Source organism: Oncorhynchus mykiss, chromosome 24 (genome assembly GCF_057628025.1).
Source record: "Oncorhynchus mykiss isolate SJ-2025 chromosome 24, ASM5762802v1, whole genome shotgun sequence".
Taxonomy (NCBI): domain Eukaryota; kingdom Metazoa; phylum Chordata; class Actinopteri; order Salmoniformes; family Salmonidae; genus Oncorhynchus; species Oncorhynchus mykiss.
Genome location: NC_143045.1, coordinates 25,689,107 through 25,715,546, shown reverse-complemented (window position 1 = coordinate 25,715,546; position 26,440 = coordinate 25,689,107). Strand labels below are relative to the sequence as shown.

The 26,440-nt window shown below is 44.7% G+C and overlaps 1 protein-coding gene across 2 annotated transcripts in view; it reads left to right on the top strand.

Annotated features, from left to right (window-relative positions):
- LOC110504059 (CUE domain-containing protein 1) overlaps positions 1-26,440 on the top strand; it is a 45,896-nt gene that overhangs the window by 9,134 nt on the left and 10,322 nt on the right. The window contains exons 2-6 of one of the 2 annotated variants that reach the window (XM_090218790.1): positions 19,907-20,006; positions 23,162-23,800; positions 24,559-24,686; positions 25,663-25,789; positions 25,915-26,185. In XM_090218790.1, coding sequence (XP_090074916.1) covers positions 23,489-23,800; positions 24,559-24,686; positions 25,663-25,789; positions 25,915-26,185 — 838 coding nt within the window. In that variant the 5' untranslated portion in view covers positions 19,907-20,006; positions 23,162-23,488. The remainder of the gene's footprint in view (positions 1-19,906; positions 20,007-23,161; positions 23,801-24,558; positions 24,687-25,662; positions 25,790-25,914; positions 26,186-26,440) is intronic. The other variant, XM_090218789.1, reaches the window with a different exon arrangement.

Below are 26,440 nucleotides of genomic sequence, written 5' to 3'. Positions count from 1 at the left end.
TAAATTTCTACCTCAACATGTAGGGGTGCTGTGCTGCAGCACCTCCTGACAAATCTCTACCTCAACATGTAGGGGTGCTGAGGGTGCTGCAGCACCACCTGATAAATCTCTACCTCAACATGTAGGGGTGCTGAGGGTGCTGCAGCACCTCCTGATAAATTGCTACCTCAACATTATCAGGACAGAGAAACGAGACATATGGGGCACTCCAAACAAAAGACAATGAAAAAAATGACAAATCTCGCAAATGATGGTTATGAAATAAACTTGTTTTGAACCCTGCAGACAACATTTCAACTGTGAGAATGAAAACGGTAAATAACTCATTTAATAAATGCAATAACAGAAATGTATGTAACCAAATGATGAGTAACGGTACATTTACTACTGATGACATATGTTATGGGGAATTGATTTTAAAAAATAGAGGGCAAACCATACACACAATGAATGTGCAAGAGTTGGCGGGAGACAGCTGAGCCATTCTGGAGAGACTCCCCTATGTCTTTGCCACATACCCCTTGTTTTAATTATACTCAAGAAACATTATAGTCACACACATATATATTTTAGATGCTTTTCGCTGACAGCTGCAACTCCGTAATCAGCCTATGAGCTTTTTCAAATAAGCTAATGATCCTGTCCTCGAGTCCTCTGTGGCTAAGTCATACTTGCTGTTGAAGTATTTTTAATGATTTGTATTTATGTATAGACAGGAGTGATTATAATGAATTTATCAAATGTATTTCCATTTACTTCCCTATTGGACCGCCATTTCATTTCTCTCCCGTTCTACTGGATTTCATATCAACTTTCTTTGGTTATCCAGAAGCCAAATGTACAATCCTGGTCGTATTAGCAACCCATCTCAGTTGTTGCGTCTTTAGATTCCCCCTCTTTCTAACAGAGATTTTATCGGTCACATATGGAACCACTATCAGGTGTGCTGTTAAGAATGGTGTTCTCCAAAATAGTTTTTTGGCAAATGTTTGAAAGTGCTGTTTTATTGGCTGCTTCATTACATGAGTTACATGTTCTGTTAAGATGCATTACCATAATGTAAATGTGATTTGTGTCATTCTGAGCACCGTGGTTGGATGCCCTAATGGATTACTAACCCAGTGCATATGGGTCTGATAGATTTCTCAAATGGTAAATAAAAAATCTTCCCGGTCATGTCTGACACCACATTTTACTAACGGAAATCCTTCTGTGTAGTAACACTTTATTACACTGTTACATAGTGCCTTAGTAATTGCTATTTTATTGCATACTGATGAAATTGAGTGGATTTGTGTCAGTTCTCTACGGTTTTATTTCTATCTGCAAGGAAACCACCATAACTTCTGGATCTCTCTCTCTTCCTACAAGGCCAATGGTCTGTACATCCACAGATCAGAGATAAAGACTGATGGAGGAGGAGGCATGTTAAAAAACCTGACCTGCATCTTCTCCTTTACTGCTGCATGCCCCAGCTAGGTGCTGCCACTCCCTTCCCCCTTCACAGGGTCCCCTGACCTGCATCTTCTCCTTTACGGCTGCATGCCCCAGCTAGGTGCTGCCACTCCCTTCCCCCTTCACAGGGTCCCCTGACCTGCATCTTCTCCTTTACGGCTGCATGCCCCAGCTAGGTGCTGCCACTCCCTTCCCCCTTCACAGGGTCCCCTGACCTGCATCTTCTCCTTTACGGCTGCATGCCCCAGCTAGGTGCTGCCACTCCCTTCCCCCTTCACAGGGTCCCCTGACCTGCATCTTCTCCTTTACGGCTGCATGCCCCAGCTAGGTGCTGCCACTCCCTTCCCCCTTCACAGGGTCCCCTGACCTGCATCTTCTCCTTTACGGCTGCATGCCCCAGCTAGGTGCTGCCACTCCCTTCCCCCTTCACAGGGTCCCCTGACCTGCATCTTCTCCTTTACGGCTGCATGCCCCAGCTAGGTGCTGCCACTCCCTTCCCCCTTCACAGGGACCCTGACCTGCATCTTCTCCTTTACGGCTGCATGCCCCAGCTAGGTGCTGCCACTCCCTTCCCCCTTCACAGGGTCCCCTGACCTGCATCTTCTCCTTTACGGCTGCATGCCCCAGCTAGGTGCTGCCACTCCCTTCCCCCTTCACAGGGTCCCCTGACCTGCATCTTCTCCTTTACGGCTGCATGCCCCAGCTAGGTGCTGCCACTCCCTTCCCCCTTCACAGGGTCCCCTGACCTGCATCTTCTCCTTTACGGCTGCATGCCCCAGCTAGGTGCTGCCACTCCCTTCCCCCTTCACAGGGTCCCTTGATTTGCATATGGCTCCTGAGTCCTGACCCTCTGTTTGGCCCTCCCAGGGGATGCTGGGAAAGGCAGGCAGACGGGCCAGAGTGAGGCCCATCTGGATAACCCCCTCTCCCATGTTGTCCCCCCTCCTCTTCTATCACCCGATGGTACTCATCAGTGACCATGTGATGCCACATATGGAACGTTCTCCTCTATCCCAGAGTTCTGTGTGGTTAAGAGGATGAAAGATTTGGGCAGGGCCCAACTGACTAGTATGGTCTGTCTATGGGCTGTTTTCACTACTTGCTGTAGCCCTACATTTGTTCAATCTCTCTGTTTTATCATGACATCTTTCACTTAATCTTTGCAACCATGGTATTAACATCCAACGTTTTGGCTGGTAAGTTTTGTTCTATCACTCTCCTTTCTGCTTTGCCAGTAAAAAAATAAACAAGCCATTTATTTGCCATTTCATTGAAGGGCATCTAAAGCGCATTCTTCCCTGGTTGTGTGAAATTAGATCTATGAATCATCTCAGTGAATCGTTCAACTCTCTCCCTGGGGTAGTAGGAGGTAAAAACTCCCTATTCCCCTGCGTGACAGATGGCCCAGAAAGGGCCTGCTACAACCATGGTTGTCATTATTAGTTTTATAACGTGTGTTCTGACAGATGCAGCAGGCACACACATTTAAGGCTTACAGGAAGAGGAGGAGGACAAATGGGAGAGGGGGGGTTGACATTTCCAGTAATGCTCCCACTGACATCGATGTGCCCTCCACTCACTCAGTCAGGCACACACTCACATTCTATCGCTCCCTCTTGCTCGCTCTCCTCTCTTTCACACACACTCTTCCTCATCCTTCCCCAGAACCAGGTCATTGAACAGGAAGGATTATGGGTTGCCACTGTCACAGTAGTCACTAGGCTTTGGTTCAGTGCTCTGTTGTGTCTACTTTCTGTCCCACTCCCACCATGCTTATGGGTCACAAGTGATTACTGTAGTTGGTTCAGGGAGGCAGGCAGCGCTTTTCCCTTCTTTTCTTACGCTTAGATTTTCACCTCAATGACCTGGAAGTTGGAACAATTCACCAATCCAAAGCTGCTGTTCAAATACATTTTTATTGGTCGCGTACACATTTTGCAGATGTTATCGCAGGTGTAGCAAAATGCTTCATGTTTCTAGCTCCAACAGTGCAGTACACCGAGTGTACAAAACCTTAGGAACACCTTCCTAATATTTAGTTGCACCCCGTTTTGCCCTCAGAACAGACTCAATAAGACAGGGCATGGACTCTACAAGGTGTCAAGTGTTCCACAGGGATGCTGGCCCATGTTGACTCCATTGCTTCCCACAGTTGTGTCAAGTTGGCTGGATGTCCTTTGGATGGTGGACCATTCTTGATACACAGGAAACTGTTGAGCATGAAAAACCCAGCAGCGTTGCAGTTCTTGACACACTGAAATCGGTATGCCTGTCACCTCATACCTTTTTCAATGGCACTTACATCCTTTGTCTTGCCCGGTCACCCTCTAAATGCCACACATACACAATCCATGTGTCAATTGTCTCAAGGTTTAAAAATCCTCCTTCAACCTGTCTCCTCCCCTTCATCTACACTGATTGAAGTGACATCAATGAGGGATCATAGCTTTCCCCTGAATTCACCCGGTCTGTCTGTCATGGAAAGAGCACATTCGGTGTACCTGACAATGCACATCAAAATGAAGAAATATTACAACGTTATTATTGTACCCTTGATAAGAGGCCAGTTTGTAGACCTAGTCCAATCACAATAAATGTTATTGGAACGTGTGAATGTGGTATGTAAGTTATGGAGAAGCAGTGTAATTCCACAGACGAGTAGGGAAAAAGATCTGGGGCCTTATGGGGGGGTTAAACTCCACAGGAACTGCACTTCATTCAAAATGAATGTGTGACCAAAGGCATTTGCCGTTCTGGTTTCTCCTTGTCCATTAAAACTCCATATTTCTCAAGTCCCACTGCTGACTGGCTGCTAAAAGCCTCTGTGCTTCTGGGTTGGAGGAGGCAGTTGGAGCCAGACATGACCGACTGTGTGATTTATTACACCACACCTCGCTATCACTTGGTCTTTGCTCCTCTTCCCTATCACTTCTGTCATCCCTTCGCCAAGATGTTGTAGTTGGCTGGGGCTGCATGAGCAATGTGCAAATTATGCAGTGTTGTTGAATGCAACATTTCCTTTTTTAATTCCGGAAACCTCTTTTTAGGTCCTCTGAATAATGACAAAACTACCATCTTTAGAATCCTGTTAAATGAGCTATATCATGAGCCCTTCTGTCTGATACTTCTACAGAATTTAGAGTTATGTGTTACAGCCTGCATGCGTGAGATTTAGGCCAACAGACAATGTCTAGAAGTCTCTTGTGAATGTTTCGTTCAATAATGTATTGACTGGCAGTTTGTCAAATGGTCTATACACACCATTATGTACAGTGCCTTGCAAAAGTATTCATCCCGCTGGGTGTTTTTCCTATTTTGTTGCATTACTACCTGTAATTTAAATGTATTTTTATTTGGATTTATTGTAATGGACATACACAAAATCATCCAAATTGGTGAAGTGAAAAAAATGTACTTGTTTCAAAAGATAATACAAAATAAAAAACTGAAAAGTGGTGCGTGCATATGTATTCATCCCCTTTGCTATGAAACCCCTTAATAAGATCTGGTGCAACCAATTACCTTCAAAAGTCACATAATTAGTTAGATTGCACAGAGGTAGACTTTATTTAAGTGTCACATGATCTCAGTGTATATATATACCCCTGTTCTGAAAGGCCCCAGAGTCTGCAACACCGCAAAGCACCTTGATGACCAAGGAGCTCTCCAAACAGGTCAGGAAAAAGTTGCGGAAAAGTACAGATCAGGGTTGGGTTATAAAAAAAATCTGAAACTTAATGGAGCACCATTAAATCCATTATTCAAAAATGGAAAGAATATGGCACCACAATAAACCTGCCAAGAGGGCCGGCCACCAAAACTCATGAACCAGGAAAGGAGGGTATTAATCAGAGAGGCAACAAAGAGACCAAAGATAACCCTGAAGGAGCTGCAAAGCTCCACAGAGGAGATTGGAGTATCTGTCCATAGGACCACTTTAAGCAAACACATTTGGTGTTCGCCAAAAGGCATGTGGGAGACTCCCCAAACATATGGATGAAGGTACTCTGGTCAGATGAGGCTAAAATGTAGCTTTTTGACCATCAAGGAAAAAGCTGTGTGGCGCAAACCCAACACCTCTCATCACCCCGAGAACACCCATCCCCACAGTAAAGCAAGGTGGTCATGGCAGCATCATGCTATGGGGATGATTTTCATCGTCAGGGACTGGGAAAACTGGTCAGAATTTAAGGAATGACGGATGATGCAAAATACAGGGAAATTCTTGAGAGAAACCTGTTTCAGTCTTCCAGAAATTTGAGACTGGGACGGAGGTTCACCTTCCAGCAGGACAAAGACCCTAACATACTGCTAAAGCAAGACTCGAGTGGTTTAAGGGGAAACATTTAAATGTCTTGGAATAGCTCAGTCAAAGCCCAGACCTCAATCCAATTGAGAATCTGTGGTATGACTTAAAGATTGCTGTACACCAGTGGAACCTTTCCAACTTGAAGGAGCTGGAGAAGTTTTGCCTTGAAGAACGGGCAAAAAAAACAGTGGATAGATGTGCCAAGCTTATAGAGACATACCCCAAGAGACTTGCAGCTGTAATTGCTGCAAAAGGCAGCTCTACAAAGTATTGACTTTGGGGGGGGGGGTGAATAGTTATGCACGCTCAAGTTTTCTGTTATTTTTTGTTGTTGTCTTATTTCTTGTTTGTTTCACAATAAAAAATATTTAGCATCTTCAAAGTGGTAGGCATGTTGTGTAACTCAAATGATACAAACGCCCCAAAATGTATTTTAATTCCAGGTTGTACGGCAACAAAATAGGAAAGATGCCAAGAGGGTGAATACCTTCACAAGCCACTGTACTCATATATTTATATTCTGCACTCAGACATGGCTTGTTCTGATATTATTTCTTTATTTAAAGGTTTTTGATTTGTGTGTATTGTTAGGTATTACTGCACTGTTGTAGCTGCACCTGCGTTAACATCTGCAAAATATGCGTACGCGACCAATACAACTTGATTCCATTCCATATCAAGACATCTGATGATTGTCCCAGAGTGTTAAGCAATGACCTTTCTCTTGACTCGCAGCATCTCGCCCCCACCCCGCTAAAGGCGTCTCTCTCTCTCTTCTGCTTCTGTTGTGGAAGGGTTATCTCATCTGACAACTTCCTGTTATTTGTGCTGTTTCCCATTTCCTCACAGTGATTGAGGTCCTCTCTCTGTGGCACCAAAGTCTTAGCAAATCAGTGGAGGCCAGTTGTTTCCAAAATATATGTTATTAGGTTTCACAATAGATAAAAATTACAGACAGTTAGGCCTTATGTGCTTTTTATTGGACACATCACATGCAATGACTTGTAGCTTTTTCCTTTCTAAGTGATGGATGAGATTTGATTTGGACTACTATGCCATGTCAAATAATTATTGAAAAATGATAATGCTATAAACATAATAGCCAGATAAATAGATGAATGCAGGGCTGGTGTGCATAAAAGATAACAGTGAGAATATAATTACCCTGAAAGGCCTGTAACTCAAAGCCACATGACTGAATAAATGTTATGTTTATGGATTAGTCTTCAGTACAGTCAGGGCATGGCCGGATGCTCCCATTGTAATGCTACACGATGCTCTGTTGTGCTAATGGGGATAGGGATCATGGCTGGACCAGGCTCTGTTGAAATGGACTCTTTCTGCTTGCTTTTGGGCTCCTTTTTGTCAGCTGTGAAAACAAGATGAGATGGGAAGAGGTCTTGTTTACAGAGGGGCACAGAGTCCAACCCCTGTCCCATGGAATCATCCCTATTGGAAGTCTGCGAGCCCCTTGGCCTGGTGTCAATGTGAACCTGGTAGCAGTGTAAGAATTCATTGTGTGAGGGTAACACAAACTAAACGTAGACTTGGACAGATTTGATAATGAGGGCCACCTGGATGTATTCCCTGTGGTCCTCATGCTTCTTGAATATCTACAGATGTTCAATTAACTATTTGAATCAGACTTCTCATATTAATAAACATTGTAAACATTTTAGATTTTCTGCTTCTTTATAAGCAGCTGTAGTGAGTGAGTCGGTGGTGACGCTACTGGCCCAAGCACTGGATTCAAAGCCTGCTTTTCAAAATTGTGTTTTTTAAGAGCTGCAACATCTGGCTGTCCTGCTTGGCCTGCAGCCAACATGCAGGCAGGATATGATCCCTTTTTTAATCCACATCATGTGCACAATCTGAGAACGCTTGCTCTTCATTAGACACAGTAAAGATAAAACAAATGTGTGCGTGCCGTGTGCAGCTTTTTCCCTGTGACATGGCTGTAGCTTGGGCTAGTGTAATTACCATATAACCGCGTAGCCTAACCGACGGTTATGGATGAAGACCGTCATGAAAATCAAACAACCTTCGTAACGTATTATTATAATCATTTTTGGGGTGGAACGAACAGCTGACTGAAGACGGAACCTCCAGGCATTCGTGAGGATGTGTTTTTCTGCTGTTACATGGCCTCTACAAAGTGATTGAACTTTGTCGCTCCTTGCTGAAACAAGCAAGGTGTTGTAGCAAACAATTATTTGGTTGCTTAGGCAACACCCCCTTCTCTGAGAGGAGGAGAGGAGAAAATGTGTTTTTTACCTTGACCGTGTCATTTAGCTGACCAATAACCATCATCCACAATTCCATGACAGTCACAGACCTAGCCAGAGATGGCCCTACGGGGTGGCAAAGCTGGGCTAGGACCACCCCCCCCCCCCCTCCACACACCCCAGTTGGGGAATGGGTAGGTATTACATTCTAACTGTTGACCAACAAGATTGAGAAGAGCCAGGACCTAGCACCAACAGCACGAGGGTAACATCACAACAAGCCCCTGCACCTTTGTTACACAAGCCATTAGCATCTGACAACCTCTTGGCTCTAACTAAAACTAAACCGTGTAAGCAGAGTTTGCAAGAAACAAAGTGAAATCGCAACCACAGCTAGCAACAACATATGGACCTCACTCAGTGTTCTTTAAAGACACGTCGGGCCTTTGTCAGCATTGCCGTCTGTGCTGTTTGCACTGAAACTGATTCATATTCACATTTGGGACATCTACAGCAATGTGCGAAAATTCCTTCTCCACTCTGAAGAACGCATAGCAGTGAACACAGACTCAGCATGTTACATCAACGAAAAGCCAAGCTTGTCCAGCTGGCATTTGAAAGAGACCTGACAAGTACATTTCTCCAGGAAGGAGAATGGAATCAAACTTCACACGAGATTCAACACCGCATGGAGGAGGCTGCAACTCATCTAAATGGTAAGCTACAACCTTTATGGCCCCGGTCGACATGGCAGAATTATTAATAATGAATTAATTGGTTTTCCCTCATGTAAGTCTACTGGTTGTTTGGCAGATGTATTTTTATGTAATGTATAGTTACAGGCCTTTTTGATGTTTACTTCTATCTAAAAGATGCATTGATATGTCATTGCTTGCTTTTGTGGGTCTAATTGCTGTTGAGATATATTAGTTTTGCTTTATTTGATGGGTATAGGGACAATGACCAATGTAGCCTACTAGTTGTGCTCTGAGGTGACGCGGTAGCCTTCTGTCCATGTTCCTGAATCTATGGTTAAGGTGTATGCGGTTTTAATGAGCACATCTTGGGCTACGAGTCTTCGTGGGACTTCTCTTCAACATTGAGTGCTTTCTTATGGCAAAATGACAGTTGTTGTGTACATGGCTGTGTTTCAGATAGGCCTCCATTTTTGTATGTAGGACCAATACCGTGTGTAGCAAACCTTCACTCCATCATTAATGTGTATTACACATTCATTATGTGATAACTTTTACAGTAGCCTATGTCAATACTAAGAAAACGACACAGCCTACATTTTCGTCCCCTCCCTGCTCTCTTGCTATTTTGTGTGTGTTGCTCTCAGAATGGGCATTTACTCTTTGCAGCAGATTCAAATGAGCTACTGCCATGTAGGAAATTTCACATCAGCTACGACTATAGAATATGCATTTAGTTTGATAATTTGCTTTTCTGAAAATATTGCGCACATTGAGAAGTGGCAGCTTGGTTACACTCATTGCGTAGTGTCACAATTTTTACAAATTCGACAGAAATGTAGCCTGTAGTTGTAATTATTGAAGATTAAGCTATGAAGCCGGTAAGAATCTTTTATAAGCTACTGGTGCTCATCTTGTCGTGCTGACCTGTGCGTGTTGGTAGGTGTAAATTATGTGTAGGCCTACTGCAGCTATGGCTGCATTTTGTACATGTAGTAGTGGTACGCATGTCTTTCTTGTTTTATTATATAAAGCAATGTTTGTTGATGTGTACAGCTACATTGGAGGTATATTTTTGTACTTTGGGCCTATGACTGTTCAAATCTACCCCCACTCCTCTAGATGTAGACGAGATGTCCCGGATCTCTGGCTCTTTCATGCAGATGGCTGTTATAACAGCCGTTGCATCCTGAGAGGTCATTAGAGTGAGTTTGTTGTTATTGTTGGCCTTGAGAGTGGTGGAGGGGGACTGCAATCTCTGCCTAGGTCTGCCTGCCCCTCTGAAGAAAAGTGGGCGTCACTCATTCCAAATGGCTGTTGAAAACATGTGAACGACACAGGGCAGGAATGTGAACTAGCTAGTCTTGTTGGGAGAATGAATGGCAGAGCACAGATGCAGGGAAGAGACTAGAGGTCTACCGATTTAAAGATTTTTCAACACCGATACCGATTATTGGAGGACCAAAATAAGCCGATACCGATTAATCTGCCGATTTAAAAAAAAAAAAAAAAAAAAAAAAAAAATATATATATATATATATATATATATATATATATATATTTATTTATTTATTTATTTGCAATAATGACAATTACAACAATTATTGAATGAACACTTATTTTAACTTAATATAATACATCAATAAAATAAATGTAGCCTCAAATAAATAATGAAACATGTTCAGTTTGGTTTAAATAATGCAAAAACAAAGTGACACAATTTCACCTGGTTAATATTGCCTGCTAACCTGGATTTATTTTAGCTAAATATGCAGGTTTAAAAAGATATACTTCTGTGTATTGATTTTAAGAAAGGCATTGATGTTTATGGTTAGGTACACATTGGAGCAACAATACGCACCACGTCGATTATATGCAACGCAGGACACGCTAGATAAACTAGTAATATCATCAACCATGTGTAGTTAACGATTGATTATGATTATGATTGATTGCTAGCTAGCAACTTACCTTGGCTTATTGCATTCGCATAACAGGCTCCTCGTGGAGTGCAATGTAATCAGGTGGTTAGAGCGTTGGACTAGTTAACTGTAAGGTTGCAGGATTGAATCCCACGAGCTGACAAGGTCAAAATCTGTCATTCTGCCCCTGAACGAGGCAGTTAACCCACCGTTCCTAGGCCGTCATTGAAAATAAGAATGCGTTCTTAACTGACTTGCCGAGTTAAATAAAGATTAAATAAAGGTGTAAAAAAATAAATAATCTGCCAAATCGGTGTACAAAAATATCGCTTTCCGATTGTTATGAAAACTTGAAATCGACCCTAATTAATCGGCCATTCCGATTAAACGGTCAACCTCTAGAAGAGACTATTGTTAGCTTAGCCAAGACTCAATGGCCTTTCACTCACGTGTCTGTGAAGCTGTAGGCCTACAGAGTATTGACACGGACAGTCTTACCATTTCTGTGGGGGATTTAGTAAGGGACTACAGTACAGTTTGTCTACAGAGATGATCAGAGATTTACTATGAGGCCTAATCACAAAATAATCTAATTTCATTCTTGTTCAATTGCCACTGGTGCCACTTATAGAGTGTGTATTTATCATAGCTGAAATTAGATTTTCACCCGTAAATTGGAGAAGCAGTATAAGTGGAGCTCTCTGGCCCTAAATAGTCTAGCAGCAGTGGTCAACACAGGAGATTAGAATGTCCCACCTACAGTATGATGGCCCCAGATGGAATGCTGGGGCCTGGTTGTCATGGGGACAGACGAGCCTGGGACTCGTAATTGTGTTGGGAGATGGAGCCTACCATCTGAAAACACTGTAACCCTTGGAATGAGATCTGTTCTCCACTACATAGATGGGCTACTTAGAGAGGGGATGTATTTTGTCATTTTTTAATCTAAACTCAGCAAAAGAAGAAACGTCCCTTTTTCAGGACCCTGTCTTTCAAAGATAATTCGTAGAAATCCAAACTTCACAGATCTTCATTGTAAAGGGTTTAAACACGGTTTCCCATGCTTGTTCAAAGAACCATAAACCATTTTTATTTTTTTATTTTACCTTTATTTAACTAAGCAAGTCAATTAAGAACAAATTCTTATTTACAATGACTGCCTAGGAACAGTGGGTTAACTGCCTTGTTCAGGCAGAATGACAGATTTTTACCTTGTCAGCTCGGGGATTCGATCTTGCAACCTCAATTTTGCAACCTGAACATTAATGAACATTAATTAACATACACCTGTGGAACGGTCGCTAAGACCGTAACAGCTTACAGACGGTAGGCGGAGACAGGACGGACAGCTGATCATCCTCACAGTGGCAGACCACATCTAACAACACCTGCACAGGATCGGTACATCCGAACATCACACCTGTGGGACAGGTACAGGATGGCAACAACAACTGCCCGAGTTACACCAGGAACACACAATCCCTCCATCAGTGCTCAGACTGTCCGCAATAGGCTGAGAGGTCCTCACCAGACATCACCGGCAACAACGTTGCCTATGGGCACAAACCCACCGTCGCTGGACCAGACAGGACTGGCAAAAAGTGCTCTTCACTGACGAGTCACGGTTTTGTTTCCCCAGGAGTGATGGTCGGATTCGCATTTATCGTCGAAGGAATGAGCGTTACACAGAGGCCTGTACTTTGCAGAGAGATCGATTTGGAGGTGGAGAGTCCGTCATGGTCTGGGGCGGTGTGTCACAGTATCATCGGACTGAGCTTGTTGTCATTGCAGGCAAACTCAACGCTGTGCGTTACAGGGAAGACATCCTCCTCCCTCATGTGGTACCCTTCCTGCAGGCTCATCCTGACATGACCCTCCAGCATGACAATGCCACCAGCCATACTGCTCGTTCTGTGCGTGATTTCCTGTAAGACAGGAATGTCAGTGTTCTGCCATGGCCAGCGAAGAGCCCGGATCTCAATCCCATTGAGCACGTCTGGGACCTGTTGTATCGGAGGGTGAGGACTAGGGCCATTCCCCCCCCAAATGTCCAGGAACTTGCAGGTGCCTTGCTGGAAGAGTGGGGTAACATCTCACCGCAAGAACTGGCAAATCTGGTGCAGTCCATGAGGAGTCCTTGTTCCATTTCTGTTAGTCACATGTCCGTGGAACTTGTTCAGCTTGTCTCAGTTGTTGAATCTTATGTTCATACAAATATTTACACCTGTTAAGTTTGCTGAAAATAAATGCAGTTGACAGTGAGCGGACGTTTCTTTTTTTGCTGAGTTTATTTTTCTGTTGTCATCGTGTTCCTACGTATTGAAAGCAGATTAAATCATGATTGACTGTGTTAATGTAGGCCAGCTAAAAGGGCTTCAGCATCAAAGTGCATGACTGGCTGCATTATGTCCTTCAGAGTCTGTTACTCCACATAGTTACTTTAGATGAGTCCTTCAGAGTCTGTTACTCCACATAGTTACTTTAGATGAGTGTAATCCATCAGATGGTGACTTCCTAGTACTCTATCGTAGGGTCATGTCTTTTTTCTTCTTACCTGCTCTAGCACAGTGAATATGATAGATTGAAGGTAAGCCCAGCTCTCTTGACCAGGGGCAGCGCTGCTGCTTCCATTTGTTCACTGTGTGTTGGGAGACAAACACAGCCGCACATACAGACCTAGGAGGACAAAGAGCAATGGATCCCATGCTAAATATATACGGTTCTTAGGTGCAGATGAATATGGACTCGTTGATGTGAAGAGTGTGTGAGGGAGAGAGGAGTCCATGGCTGGGCCTGGGTTCTGTGCTGAGACGCACACGCTTCAGGCCTTTATATACATAATTAACTTTCTACCCAAAATAATCTTGGGCTGATGGTACAAAAATAGGGACGTTGTGCCCGAAAGAAGGAAGCTATGATATGGTTTTTCGATAGGGAAGTGTTTACAAGTTTTTGGTCCCGTAATGCTGACAGAAACAGTTTTTCTACATGTATTTTTATAGCCCAGAGATGGATCAGCTGCAGAACTTATAATATTATCAGTCGGAGGATTGAGCCTCTTTTCATCCCTGATTATATCCTAGCGGTTAGTAGTCATAAGGAAGAACTATGTTGGCATGATGATGTGAAGGCATGAGAGTGTGTTCTATCATAAAGCACTTTATCATATTGTCTGACATCCTGTTTCCTTGCTGGCCAGTGATGTCCTTAACAAGTGTTTCCAAGCTGCTGGGGGGACGGTGACTCGTCCTTTCAGCAGCGCAAAGCAGGAAGTCAACTCTGTATGGTCGAATGTGACCTCAACAGACAAGACCAGAGCACACATGCTGCACAGAGGGCAACATGGTCGAAACAACTATGGGCATAAACCCACTTAAATTATCTCTGTTTAACTGGCATTATCACTGACATCTCCCATCGACATCTTTTGGCCAAAAGAGTTGAGGGATGATGTAGGTCAAAGTCAAACACTTTCCAATTAATTTGGATTCCAATTAATTAGGCAAATAATGTCAGTAGTAAGAAGGTATGAAGAGATTTCCCAGGTCAGTCCTAGATGTGAAAGTTCCCCCTTTTTCCTTTCTCACCACTTCTCAGTTGCTTGTTTCTGGCGCATACATATTCACACCTAACAGTCCCACACACTTGCGAGAGTTGGACTCAGTTCATTGGCTCAAGGTTGATGCTGTGAAGGTCCATAGAGAGAGACTGTAGTGTAGTATGTGTATACTGGTTGTATGCCCTGAGCGAGGTACTGTGGGAGGGTGTTTTACAGGCCAGATGAAATTAAGTTCAAAGAAGCCTGCATACACTGCAGTGTATGTAGAGTTTACTGCTCCACAAATCAACATGAAGGCCTTGCAGAGTTAGGTTATCTCCTGGCCTGTATAGAGAGGATGTCCATAAACATTGGGCCCCAGCTCACTGCTCAGACGGTCACTGCCATTATCCTCCGAGGCCCAGGATGGGGTGCATTTCAATATTGTCCTCATCTCCTTTCCTTAACCTGAGCTGATGTGTAATCAATAGGATGAGCAGCCTACTTAAGACTGTTGAGATGCACCCGTAGAGTCTGTCTCGCTCTCCTGGTCTCAGAGCTGGAGCATAAAATTGATTTCCCATGGCTGCCACTGCGCCCTGGTCACACTTTTCACACACACACACTTGCCTACCAGGCAATTCCACGGAAATGCAATTGTGCACATGCTCAGATTTTTCACTTAAAATGCATGCCAACCATTTTTTTGGTAGTATGTACCTACTATGATATCCCATTGTAGCCAATTAAATTGCAGAAATTCCATTACCAATTTTGGGGAAATTCTGTTAGCGATTTGGTAAGGGAATTTCTAGTTTTAATCACTTAATAATTCACAAACAAAATTGATATCAGTAAAAACACTAATTGACAGGTCTACCTTTACTTGTTACTTCTGTGAACTTTTATTATCCTCCCTCCTCATGAGGGAGATAAGTTAGAATCTTAAAGATGTTGGTGGTTGTTAACAGAATTACAGGGCAATATTTCTTAAACTTACAGAAGGTAAACATTTCTCCAAAACGAAACATGTGTTGATATTAGTTGGCAGGGGTCTTTACTTCAACGTTATTGTGTTTTTAATGTATTCTGGTATATTTGTAAGACTTTGTCTTATAGATGTTTTCTAAAGACCCCTTTCCAGACCAGAAATCAAAGCCTTTGCTTCTTCTTAATTTTTAGTGTAGAATGTTTTTGAAAAAGTACACAGTACATTCGGAAAGTATTCAGACCCCTTGACTTTTTCCACTTTTTATTACATTACAGCCTTATTCTAAAATTGATAAATGAAACATTTTCCTGATCAATCTACACACAATACCCCATTATGACAAAACAAAAGTTTTTTAGAAATGTTTGTTAATTTATTAAAAACAAATATTTTATTTACATGAGTATTCACACCTTTTGCTATGAGACTGAAACCAGGTCTGCAGCATTGAAGGTATCCAAGAACACAGTGGTCTCCATCATTCTTAAGTGGAAGAAATGTGGAACCGCCAAGACTCTTCCTAGAGCTGGCCGCCCGGCCAACCTGAGCAATCGGGGGAGAAGGGCCTTGGTGAGGGAGGTGACAAAGAACCCGATGGTCACGTCGACAGAGCTCCAGAGTTCCTCTAGAGATGGGAGAACCTTCCAGAAGGACAACCATCTCTGCAGCACGCCACCAATCAGGCCTTTATGGTAGAGTGGCCAAACGAAAGCCACTCCTCAGTAAAAGGCACATGAGAGCCCGCTTGGAGTTTGCCAAAAGGGACCTAAAGGACTCAGACCATGAGAAACCAGATTCTCTGGTCTGATGAAACCATGATTGAACTCTTTGGCTTGAATGCAAAGAGTCACGCCTTGAGGAAACCTGGGACCATCCCTACAGTGAAGCATGGTGGTGGCAGCATCATTGTGTGGGGATTTTTTTCAGCTGCAGGGACTGAGAGACTAGTTAGGACCGAGAGAAATATGAACGGAGCGAAGTACAGAGAGATCCTTGATGAAAACCTGCTCCAGAGCACTCAGGACCTCAGACTGGGGTGAAGGTTCACCTTCCAACAGGACAATGATCCGAAGCACACAGCCAAGACAATGCAGGAGTGGCTTCGGGACAAGTCTCTGAATGTCCTTGAGTGGCCCAGCCAGAGCCCGGACTTGTACCCGTTCGAGCATCTCTGGAAAGACCTGAAAATAGCTGTGCAGCGACACCCCCAGATCCAACCTGACAGAGCTTGAGAAGAATGGGATAAACTTCCCAGGTACAGGTGTGCCAAGCTTGTAGCGTCATACACGAGGCTGTAATCGCTGACAAAGGTGCTTCAACAAAGTACTGATTTAAAGGTCTGAATATTTTATACTTTATATTTTCTATAAATTTGCTGAAATTGTTAACCTGTTTTTGCTTTGTCATTATGGGGTATTGTGTTTAGATTGATGAGGAAAAAACAATTTGAATCCATTTTAGAATAATGCTGTAACGTAACAAAATATGAAAAAGTCAAGGGGTCTGAATACTTAACGAATGCACTGTATATGCCTTAATTTCTCAAACATGTATAGACTCTTAGTTTTCATTTGACTCCCAATTTGATACACGCCTATCGGGGGTTGGAGCCAAAAATATTTTCCAATCGTTTCGTTCTGAACAGAACCATTTATTTTATTTGTTCCATTTCACTGTTCCGACCACAAAAATAAAGTTCTAGACTGTTTGGAATCGCAAACAAGTACAGGTTTGTTTTCTGATCCTTTTTAAACCTCCAAATTCTTTTTGCGCAGCTTGCTGTGGAGTGGGTAAAGTATTTAATCTGTATAAGAAAGTAATTCAGGGGGCCTCCCGGGAGGCGCAGTGGTTAAGGGCGCTGTACTGCAGCGCCTGCTGTGCCACCAGAGACTCTGGGTTTGCGCCCAGGCTCTGTCGTAACCGGCCGCGACCGGGAGGTCCGTGGGGCGACGCACAATTGGCCTAGCGTCGTCCGGGTTAGGGAGAGTTTGGCCGGTAGGGATATCCTTGTCTCATCGCGCACCAGCGACACATTGGTGCGGCTGGCTTCCGGGTTGGATGCGCGCTGTGTTAAGAAGCAGTGTGGCTTGGTTGGGTTGTGTATCGGAGGAAGCATGACTTTCAACCTTCGTCTCTCCCGAGTCCGTACAGGAGTTGTAGCGATGAGACAAGATAGTAGCTACTAAAACAATTGGATACCATGAAATTGGGGAGAAAAAGGGGTAAAATTCAACAACAAAAAATATATCTACATAATTGTCCTTCCTCATGATGCCATCTATTTTGTGAAGTGCATCAGTCCCTCCTGCAGCAAAGCACCCCCACAACATATTGCTGCCACCCCCATGCTTCACGGTTGGGATGGTGTTCTTTGGCTTTTCCTCCAAACATAACGATGGTCATTATGGCCAAACAGTTCTATTTTTGTTTCATCAGACCAGAGGACATTTTTCCAAAAAGTGCTATCTTTATCCCCATGTGCAGTTCCAAACCGTTGTCTGGCTTTTTTATGGCTGTTTCGGTGCAGTGGCTTCTTCCCTGCTGAGTGGCCTTTCGGGTTACGTCGATATAGGACTCGTTTTACCGTGGATATAGATACGTTTGTAGCTGTTTTCTCCAGCATCTTCACAAGGTCCTTTGCTGTTGTTCTGGGATTGATTTCTCGCACCAAAGTACGTTCATCTCTAGCAGACAGAATGCGTCTCCTTCCTGAGTGATATGACGGCTGCGTGGTCCCATGGTGTTTATACTTGCGTACTATTGTTTGTACAGATGGACGTGGTACCTTCAGGCGTTTGGAAATTGCTCCCAAGGCTGAACCAGACTTTTTTTCCCTGAGGTCTTGGCTGATTTCTTTCAATTTTCCCATGATGTCAATCAAAGAGGCACTGAGTTTGAAGGTAGGCTTTGAAATACATCTACAGGTACACCCCCAATTGACTCAAATGATGTCAATTAGCCTATCAGAAGCTTCTAAAGCCATGACATCATTTTCTGAAATGTTTGTAAACTTCTGACCCACTGGAATTGTGATAGTGAATTAATCTGTCTGTAAACAATTGTTCAAAAAATGACTTGTGTCATGCACAAAGTAGATGTCCTAACCGACTTGCCAATACCATAGTTTGTTAACAAGAAATTTGTGGAGTGGTTGAAAACGAGTTTTAATGACTCCAACCTAAGTGTATGTAAACTTCTGACTTCAACTGTATTATCTGAATTAGGCCCACATAATTATACTTATGGATGAGTGGCTTCTATGGAGGACCTTTGAATGTCTTTGAACTTCCAAGAGTAACATTGGACCAGAGAAAACGTTAGCTAGCTAGCAAGCTTACAAGATTGTGGCACTATAATTAAAAACGGTCTCAACTTTTTGTAGTTCATAAATCCAATGTGAAACATGATTACTATAGTATCCTTAACTAGCATTAAAAAAGTTGATCCATTCTTCTCTAATTAAACACCTCTCTCCCTAATTTCTGAATCACGCTTGTGACATTGTCAGAAATCTACGGTAACCAACGCTTCGGAGGGGGAGGGGCATGTAACTTACACGCGTGCACACTGGCAAAGATTTCCAGCTGGCAGGCAGACACTGGAATAAGTTTGTGAGTGGCAAATGATGGCTTTGCATGGGCGCATTGTTGAGATTTTTGTGGGACTGGAAAAAAAATGGCTAGAACGTAAAATAAAGTTACGAACCGGTTCCCTTGCTTTTAACAGTTTTGTTCCGGAACAGTATAGATCACTTTTTCCTTTCCAGTTCTGATTCAGAGCAGGGTGAAGTGGGGGGGCGGTGCGGAGAGCAGGGCGAAGTGGCAGAGAGGGGTGGGGGCATGGGGAGAGCGGTGGGGGCGTGGGGGCATGGGGGAGAGGGGTGGGGGCGTGGCAGAGAGGGGGGAGAGGGGTGGGGGCGTGGCAGAGAGGGGGGAGAGGGGTGGGGGCGTGGCAGAGAGGGGGGAGAGGGGTGGGGGCGTGGCAGAGAGGGGGGTGAAGCGCGGGGGACAGAGGGGTGGGGGCGTAGCAGAGAGGAGGGTGAAGTGCGGGGGACAGAGGGGTGGGGGCGTAGCAGAGAGGAGGGTGAAGTGCGGGGGAGAGGGGTGGGGGCGTGGCAGAGAGGAGGGGCGGGGGCGTAGCAGAGAGGGGCGGGGGCGTAGCAGAGAGGGGCGGGGGCGTAGCAGAGAGGGGCGGGGGCGTGGCAGAGAGGAGGGGGGAGAGGGGTGGGGGCGTAGCAGAGAGGAGGGTGAAGTGCAGGGGAGAGAGGTGGGGGCGAGAGGGGTGGGGCCGTGGCATAGAGGAGGGTGAAGTGCGGGGCAGAGGGGTCGAGCGTGGCAGAGGAGAGCGAAGTGGGGGCAAGAGGGGAGGGGGCGTGGCAGAGAGGAGGGTGAAGTGCGGGCGAAGTAGGGGGCGTGGCAGCTGTGCAAAGAGGAGGGCGAAGTGGGAGGGGAGAGGGGTGGGGGCAGTGCATAGTGGGGGTGAGAGGGGAGGCAGTGCATTGAGGGGGGCGAAGTTGCAGACTCTGGCTGTGCTACTGCTGCTGCTGGATCGGGCCTGGCACTGCCATGTGGGTTGGGCTGGCACTGGATGCATTGTTCCCCCCAGGGATTTCTCTTCCCAGCACTACAGTGACAGAGCAGAGGGGGAGAGTAGTGATAACTATTAGCTAGGGCATCGAAAGGACCTTCCAGTTCCTCTCAGAGGACTTACATTTTTGGAATTCTGTTTTTTTGTTCTCCCTCCATGGCCTCTTTCTTGTAATGGAAACCAGGATGAGGAAAATCCAGGCACTCAGAGACGACTCCTGGCTATCGTCCTAGTCAAGGATTCTGTAAACTCTGCTTTCTGTTTCAGCTGTGGAGAGGTAGAAGGTAAAGGATCTTATGTTTCCTATTCTAATGTTTACTAGATAGATTTGTGTGTGTGTGTGTGTGTGTGTGTGGTGATCGTCCTCCCCCACTGCTTGGCACATGGATTAATAGCATCTGTTAGCAGCAGCTTGGCCATCCATCCTACTTTCTCTGGACTGGATGTGTGTAGGGCAATATTTGTGTTCCTCCTTCAGGCCTAGTTGGCAGGACGTTTGTCCCTCTATGACACCTACTTGGCTCTGAGAGAAAGAAGCCGGCTTTGTTTTACAAGAAAATGGAAAGAGATGCACTCTGCAACTGTTCATCTTGGCCTTGTAGCCTTGTTGGTGAGTTGGAATATAGGCCTATAATGTGGAATTCCCCCACAGTGCTGGCATGCAAAGTTTCACCTTTACATTCAAATGCCAACTGTTTAGTCTACAGACTTATTTGGGTTGCCATGGTAACACAGGGGCCTAGCCTGGCAAGGTTGAGCAGAAAGGCGGAGTGGGGACACTGTCCATCTTTCACCCTGAGACACCATCTCGGACAAGGCCATGTAAAATCTTGTTGAACCATGTCAGTTTTCCCAATTGTGTTTCAATGGCTCTGTGGCTGCAGCCTTTTAGCTAGTATTTGAAATAAGCCTAGGTGATTTATTCTCAGTAGAGCCTAGGTGATTTATTCTCAGTAGAGCCTAGGTGATTTATTCTCAGTAGAGCCTAGGTGATTTATTCTCAGTAGAGCCTAGGTGATTTATTCTCAGTAGAGCCTAGGTGATTTATTCTCAGTAGAGCCTAGGTGATTTATTCTCAGTAGAGCCTAGGTGATTTATTCTCAGTAGAGCCTAGGTGATTTATTCTCAGTAGAGCCTAGGTGATTTATTCTCAGTAGAGCCTAGGTGATTTATTCTCAGTAGAGCCTAGGTGATTTATTCTCAGTAGAGCCTAGGTGATTTATTCTCAGTAGAGCCTAGGTGATTTATTCTCAGTAGAGCCTAGGTGATTTATTCTCAGTAGAGCCTAGGTGATTTATTCTCAGTAGCGCCTAGGTGATTTTATTCTCAGTAGCGCCTAGGTGATTTTATTCTCAGTAGCGCCTAGGTGATTTTATTCTCAGTAGAGCCTAGGTGATTTATTCTCAGTAGCGCCTAGGTGATTTATTCTCAGTAGAGCCTAGGTGATTTATTCTCAGTAGAGCCTAGGTGATTTTATTCTCAGTAGAGCCTAGGTGATTTATTCTCAGTAGAGCCTAGGTGATTTATTCTCAGTAGAGCCTAGGTGATTTTATTCTCAGTAGAGCCTAAGGTGATTTTATTCTCAGTAGAGCCTAGGTGATTTTATTTTCAGTAGAGCCTAGGATATTTTATTCTCAGTAGAGCCTAGGTGATTTTATTCTCAGTAGAGCCTAGGTGATTTTATTCTCAGTAGAGCCTAGGTGATTTTATTCTCAGTAGAGCCTAGGTGATTTTATTCTCAGTAGAGCCTAGGTGTTTGTTAAAGGAAAAATCAACTGTGCGTATTACAGATACAGTGGGACAAAAAAGTATTTAGTCAGCCACCAATTGTGCAAGTTCTCCCACTTAAAAAGATTAGAGAGGCCTGTAATTTTCATCATAGGTACACTTCCACTATGACAGACAAAACGAGAGAGAAAAAATTCAGAAAATCACATTGTAGGATTTTTAATGAATTTATTTGCAAATTATGGTGGAAAATAAGTATTTGGTCAATAACAAAAGTTTATCTCAATACTTTGTTATATACCCTTTGTTGGCAATGACAGAGGTCAAACGTTTTCTGTAAGTCTTCACAAGGTTTTCACACACTGTTGCTGGTATTTTGGCCCATTCCTCCATGCAGATCTCCTCTAGAGCAGTGATGTTTTGGGGCTGTTGCTGGGCAACACGAACTTTCAACTCCCTCCAAAGATTTTCTATGGGGTTGAGCTCTGGAGACTGGCTAGGCCACTCCAGGACCTTGAAATGCTTCTTACGAAGCCACTCCTTCATTGCCCGAGCGGTGTGTTTGGGATCATTGTCATGCTGAAAGACCCAGCCACGTTTCATCTTCAATGCCCTTGCTGATGGAAGGAGGTTTTCACTCAAAATCTCACGATACATGGCCCCATTTATTCTTTCCTTTACACGGATCAGTCGTCCTGGACCCTTTGCAGGAAAAACAGCCCCAAAGCATGATGTTTCCACCCCCATGCTTCACAGTAGGTATGGTGTTCTTTGGATGCAACTCAGCATTCTTTGTCCTCCAAACACGACGAGTTGAGTTTTTACCAAAAAGTTCTATTTTGGTTTCATCTGACCATATGACATTCTCCCAATCTTCTTCTGGATCATCCAAATGCTCTCTAGCAAACTTCAGACAGGCCTAGACATGTACTGGCTTAAGCAGGGGGACACGTCTGGCACTGCAGGATTTGAGTCCCTGGCGGCGTAGTGTGTTACTGATGGTAGGCTTTGTTACTTTGGTCCCAGCTCTCTGCAGGTCATTCACTAGGTCCCCCCGTGTGGTTCTGGGATTTTTGCTCACCGTTCTTGTGATCATTTTGACCCCACGGGGTGAGAGCTTGCGTGGAGCCCTAGATCAAGGGAGATTATCAGTGGTCTTGTATGTCTTCCATTTCCTAATAATTGCTCCCACAGTTGATTTCTTCAAACCAAGCTGCTTACCTATTGCAGATTCAGTCTTCCCAGCCTGGTGCAGGTCTACAATTTTGTTTCTAGTGTCCTTCGACAGCTCTTTGGTCTTGGCCATAGTGGAGTTTGGAGTGTGACTGTTTGAGGTTGTGGACAGGTGTCTTTTATACTGATAACAAGTTCAAACAGGTGCCATTAATACAGGTAGGGAGTGGAGGACAGAGGAGCTCATTAAAGAAGAAGTTACAGGTCTGTGAGAGCCAGAAATCTTGCTAGTTTGTTATTGACCAAATACTTATTTTCCACCATAATCTGCAAATAAATTCATTAAAAATCCTACAATGTGATTTTCTGGATTCCCCCACATTTTGTCTGTCATAGTTGAAGTGTACCTATGATGAAAATTACAGGCCTCTCTCATCTTTTTAAGTGGGAGAACTTGCACAATTGGTGGCTGACTAAATACTTTTTTGCCCCACTGTATGTTAGCTTTTGCTGACCTCCCTCCTTATCTCCCTCTCAGGCATTGACTGTTTTGGACCAGAGATTCCGGTCCCCGTACCAGAAACTTGTGACGGGACGGAGGAGTGGACACAAACTAAGAACCTTCTTCGCTACAGCCAGCCGTGTTGGATGCAGCTGAATAACAAGCTGAGAAAAATAAAGAGCATTGGACTTTCCTGCTCCATTCAAAGGACTGCCATCCATGTGGTGGTATGATGAGACTGTGAGTCAGGAGAAACACAATCAGACGGGAGCAGATTGATAGAGGGAGAGAAAGAAAGGTAGAGGAGTGAGTGTCAAGGTGCCCTCCTGACCCCAAGGTGATAGCACCAGTCAAGGCAGCAGGATGACCAGCCTGTTCAGGCGAAGCAACAGCAATGGAGGCTCCGGTGGAGGAGGAGGAGTAGGTGGTGGTGGTTCTTCCCCAGGAGAGCTCAACAACAGCCGGCCTAACCGACAGGTGCGGCGCCTGGAGTTTAACCAGGCCATGGAGGACTTCAAGATCATGTTCCCCACCATGGATTACGAGGTCATCGAGTGCGTCCTGCGCTCCAACAACGGGGCGGTGGACGCCACCATCGACCAGCTCCTCCAGATGAGCATCGACGGAGAGGGATCGGATGACAGCTCTGACTCCGATGATAGCATCCCACCAGAGGTCAGTCAGTGCAGGGTCAAGGCTTCCACATGTTTTGCTAGGTGAACCGAACAAGCGTGCTCGCGTAAATCCTTAAAATATCTTTGCTTAAACTAGAATAAAGCGGCAATAGTACCGTTTGTCCATCTTGAGATGCTGTAGTGAAGACCCTTGCCAGCTGGTCAGTGCATGCTCCGAGTACGCTTTCTGGTATTCTGTCTGGCCCCACAACCTTGCGAATGTTAACCTGTTTAAAGATCTTACTCACACGGGCCTCCCGAGTGGCGCAGTGGTCTGAGGCACTGCATCGCAGTGCTAGAGGCGTCACTGCAGACGCATGGGACTGCCAGCCGCGATCGGGAGTCCCATAGTTAGGGGAGGGTATGGACAGACGACGCTGGGCCAATTTAGACCTTTAAATAGGTTAACATTGGCAAGGTCACGGGGCCAGACGGAATGTCTCTCTCTCTCTCTCTCCCTCCCCTCCTGTTCTTGTTGTAGTCTAGGTTTTAGTCAATAATAAATAATACATTGTGTCACAGTACCACACATAAAGAACGAACTGCAACCCATGTCATCTCACTACAATATAAATAGTAAAGTAGTGCTGTTTTGTGTGCTCCAGTTACCTTACCAGACACTAACCCCCCAACCAGCTTCTCTCTTAAAACTTAAATTATTTATCTTACTGACATGACTGATTTGAATGGGTAAATGTGTATTAACGTTATTGGGACATACTCTCTCTTTCTCTTGGTCTCCTCCATTCCCTGGGCTAGATTCTGGAGAGGTCATTAGAACCTGACAGTTCCGACGAGGAACCTCCCCCCGTCTACTCACCGCCCACTTATGACATGCACATCTACGACAGGAAGTACCCCGAGGCCCCGCCCACTCCTCCACCCAGGTAAATTGTCATACTATCACAGGAGGCTGGTGGGAAGAGCTATAGGTGAACAGGCTCATTGTAATGACTGGAATGGAAAGATTGGAGTCAAACACATTGTTTCTATGTTTGACATGCTTGGTACCATTCCATTTATTCCATTCCAGCCATTACAATGAGCCCTTCCTCCTATATATGCTCCCACCAGCCTCCTCTGTACCATACTATACAGTTCAACAGATCTACAAAATGCCCAGAGAAGAGTTTAACCTATCAGTCATCTGTCTATGGGAATTCTTTAATTATGTATAGAATATGTGCATCTGGAACATGAACACTGATTACTTTATGAAAGGGAGGAAGGAGGGATGCATGTTTTAAAAACCCTGACAGGACCTTTGGTTTGCATGCAATCCCCTAGCCTGTACTCTATAAAGCCCAGAGGAACAGAGGAAGTGGTCCTATGGGGCCCTGGAATTTATATGCTCAGGCCTGTGGATATCACAGCCGACCACATGCTGTTATAGTACGTCAAGGTTCCACCTGGTGGCCATTTGAAGAACTGTGCAATGCTGTCTCGTGTGTGTGTGTGTGTGTGTGTGTGTGAGAGAGAGTGATCGGTGCTTGTGTATCACTGGACCAGTTAATAACAAAAATCCATGTAATTGAATTTGCTTCAAGCCCCATTGTCCATGATTTATGATTCAAGACCATGTCCACATTTGCTCTGCTTCACACCACCAGCTGGGAGATTCACAGTGATTGACTTTTTGGACTGTACAAAGTGGTGTGTTAAATGTGGTGACTGCTGCTCAAAGGGGATTTTATTGTGAAGACAAACAGACATGAATTATTATTTGTGTTTTCATGCATTGCTTACGTTTCACAGCATCAGTACACCATGTATGATGTGTGCGTTTAGTTTAGTTCTAGTGTGACATGGCATATGAATCTCTCTCTAGTCTGACCTTAACCTTTTGACCCTTGTCTGACCTAGGTTTGAGGCCCAGCTCCCGCCAGGTCACCGGCAGGTCCGCAGCTACAGGAACTGGAATCCACCGTTGCTTGGCAACCTGCCAGATGATTTCCTGCGGATCCTGCCACAGCAACTGGATAGTATACAGGTAAACCACACACAAAAAAATACATTAGCAGTATGACATTATCATTAACAGCAGGGCGACATCCTGCTTACAGAAATCAATAGCAACTAAATTAAAACTCTCTTTCTCCATCTCACCTCCTCTAGGGCTCACAGAGCAGTCTGTCCCAGCCTTCTTCTTCCTCCTCTCTATCCTCCATCGTCCAGCAGACAAACCAGGGAGGTGTCTCCAAGCCAGGGACTGGTGGAGCCCTAGGGGCACCTGGAGGGCCCGGGGGCATGGCAGGGGTAGTCACGGAGCAGGAGCGTAAACTGAAACAGTACCTGGATGATGAACGCATCGCTCTGTTCCTCCAGAACGAGGAGTTCATGAGGGAACTGCAGCGCAACCGCGAGTTCCTTGTCGCCCTGGAGAGAGGTGTGTGTCATGCACAGATACGCATACATACCTGCATGATATACTTTAACACACAGAATGCATGTTCAGGACACAGTAGGCAGTAGTCAAGTTTATGCTTTCTACGGAGCGAGTCAGCTACGGAGCGAGTCAGCTACGGAGCGAGTCAGCTACGGAGCGAGGCAGCTACAGAGCGAGTCAGCTACAGAGCGAGTCAGCTACTGTTGAAAATGCTCTTCTCTCTTTCATGCTAAGCTAGTTGCAAAGTCCCTTGTG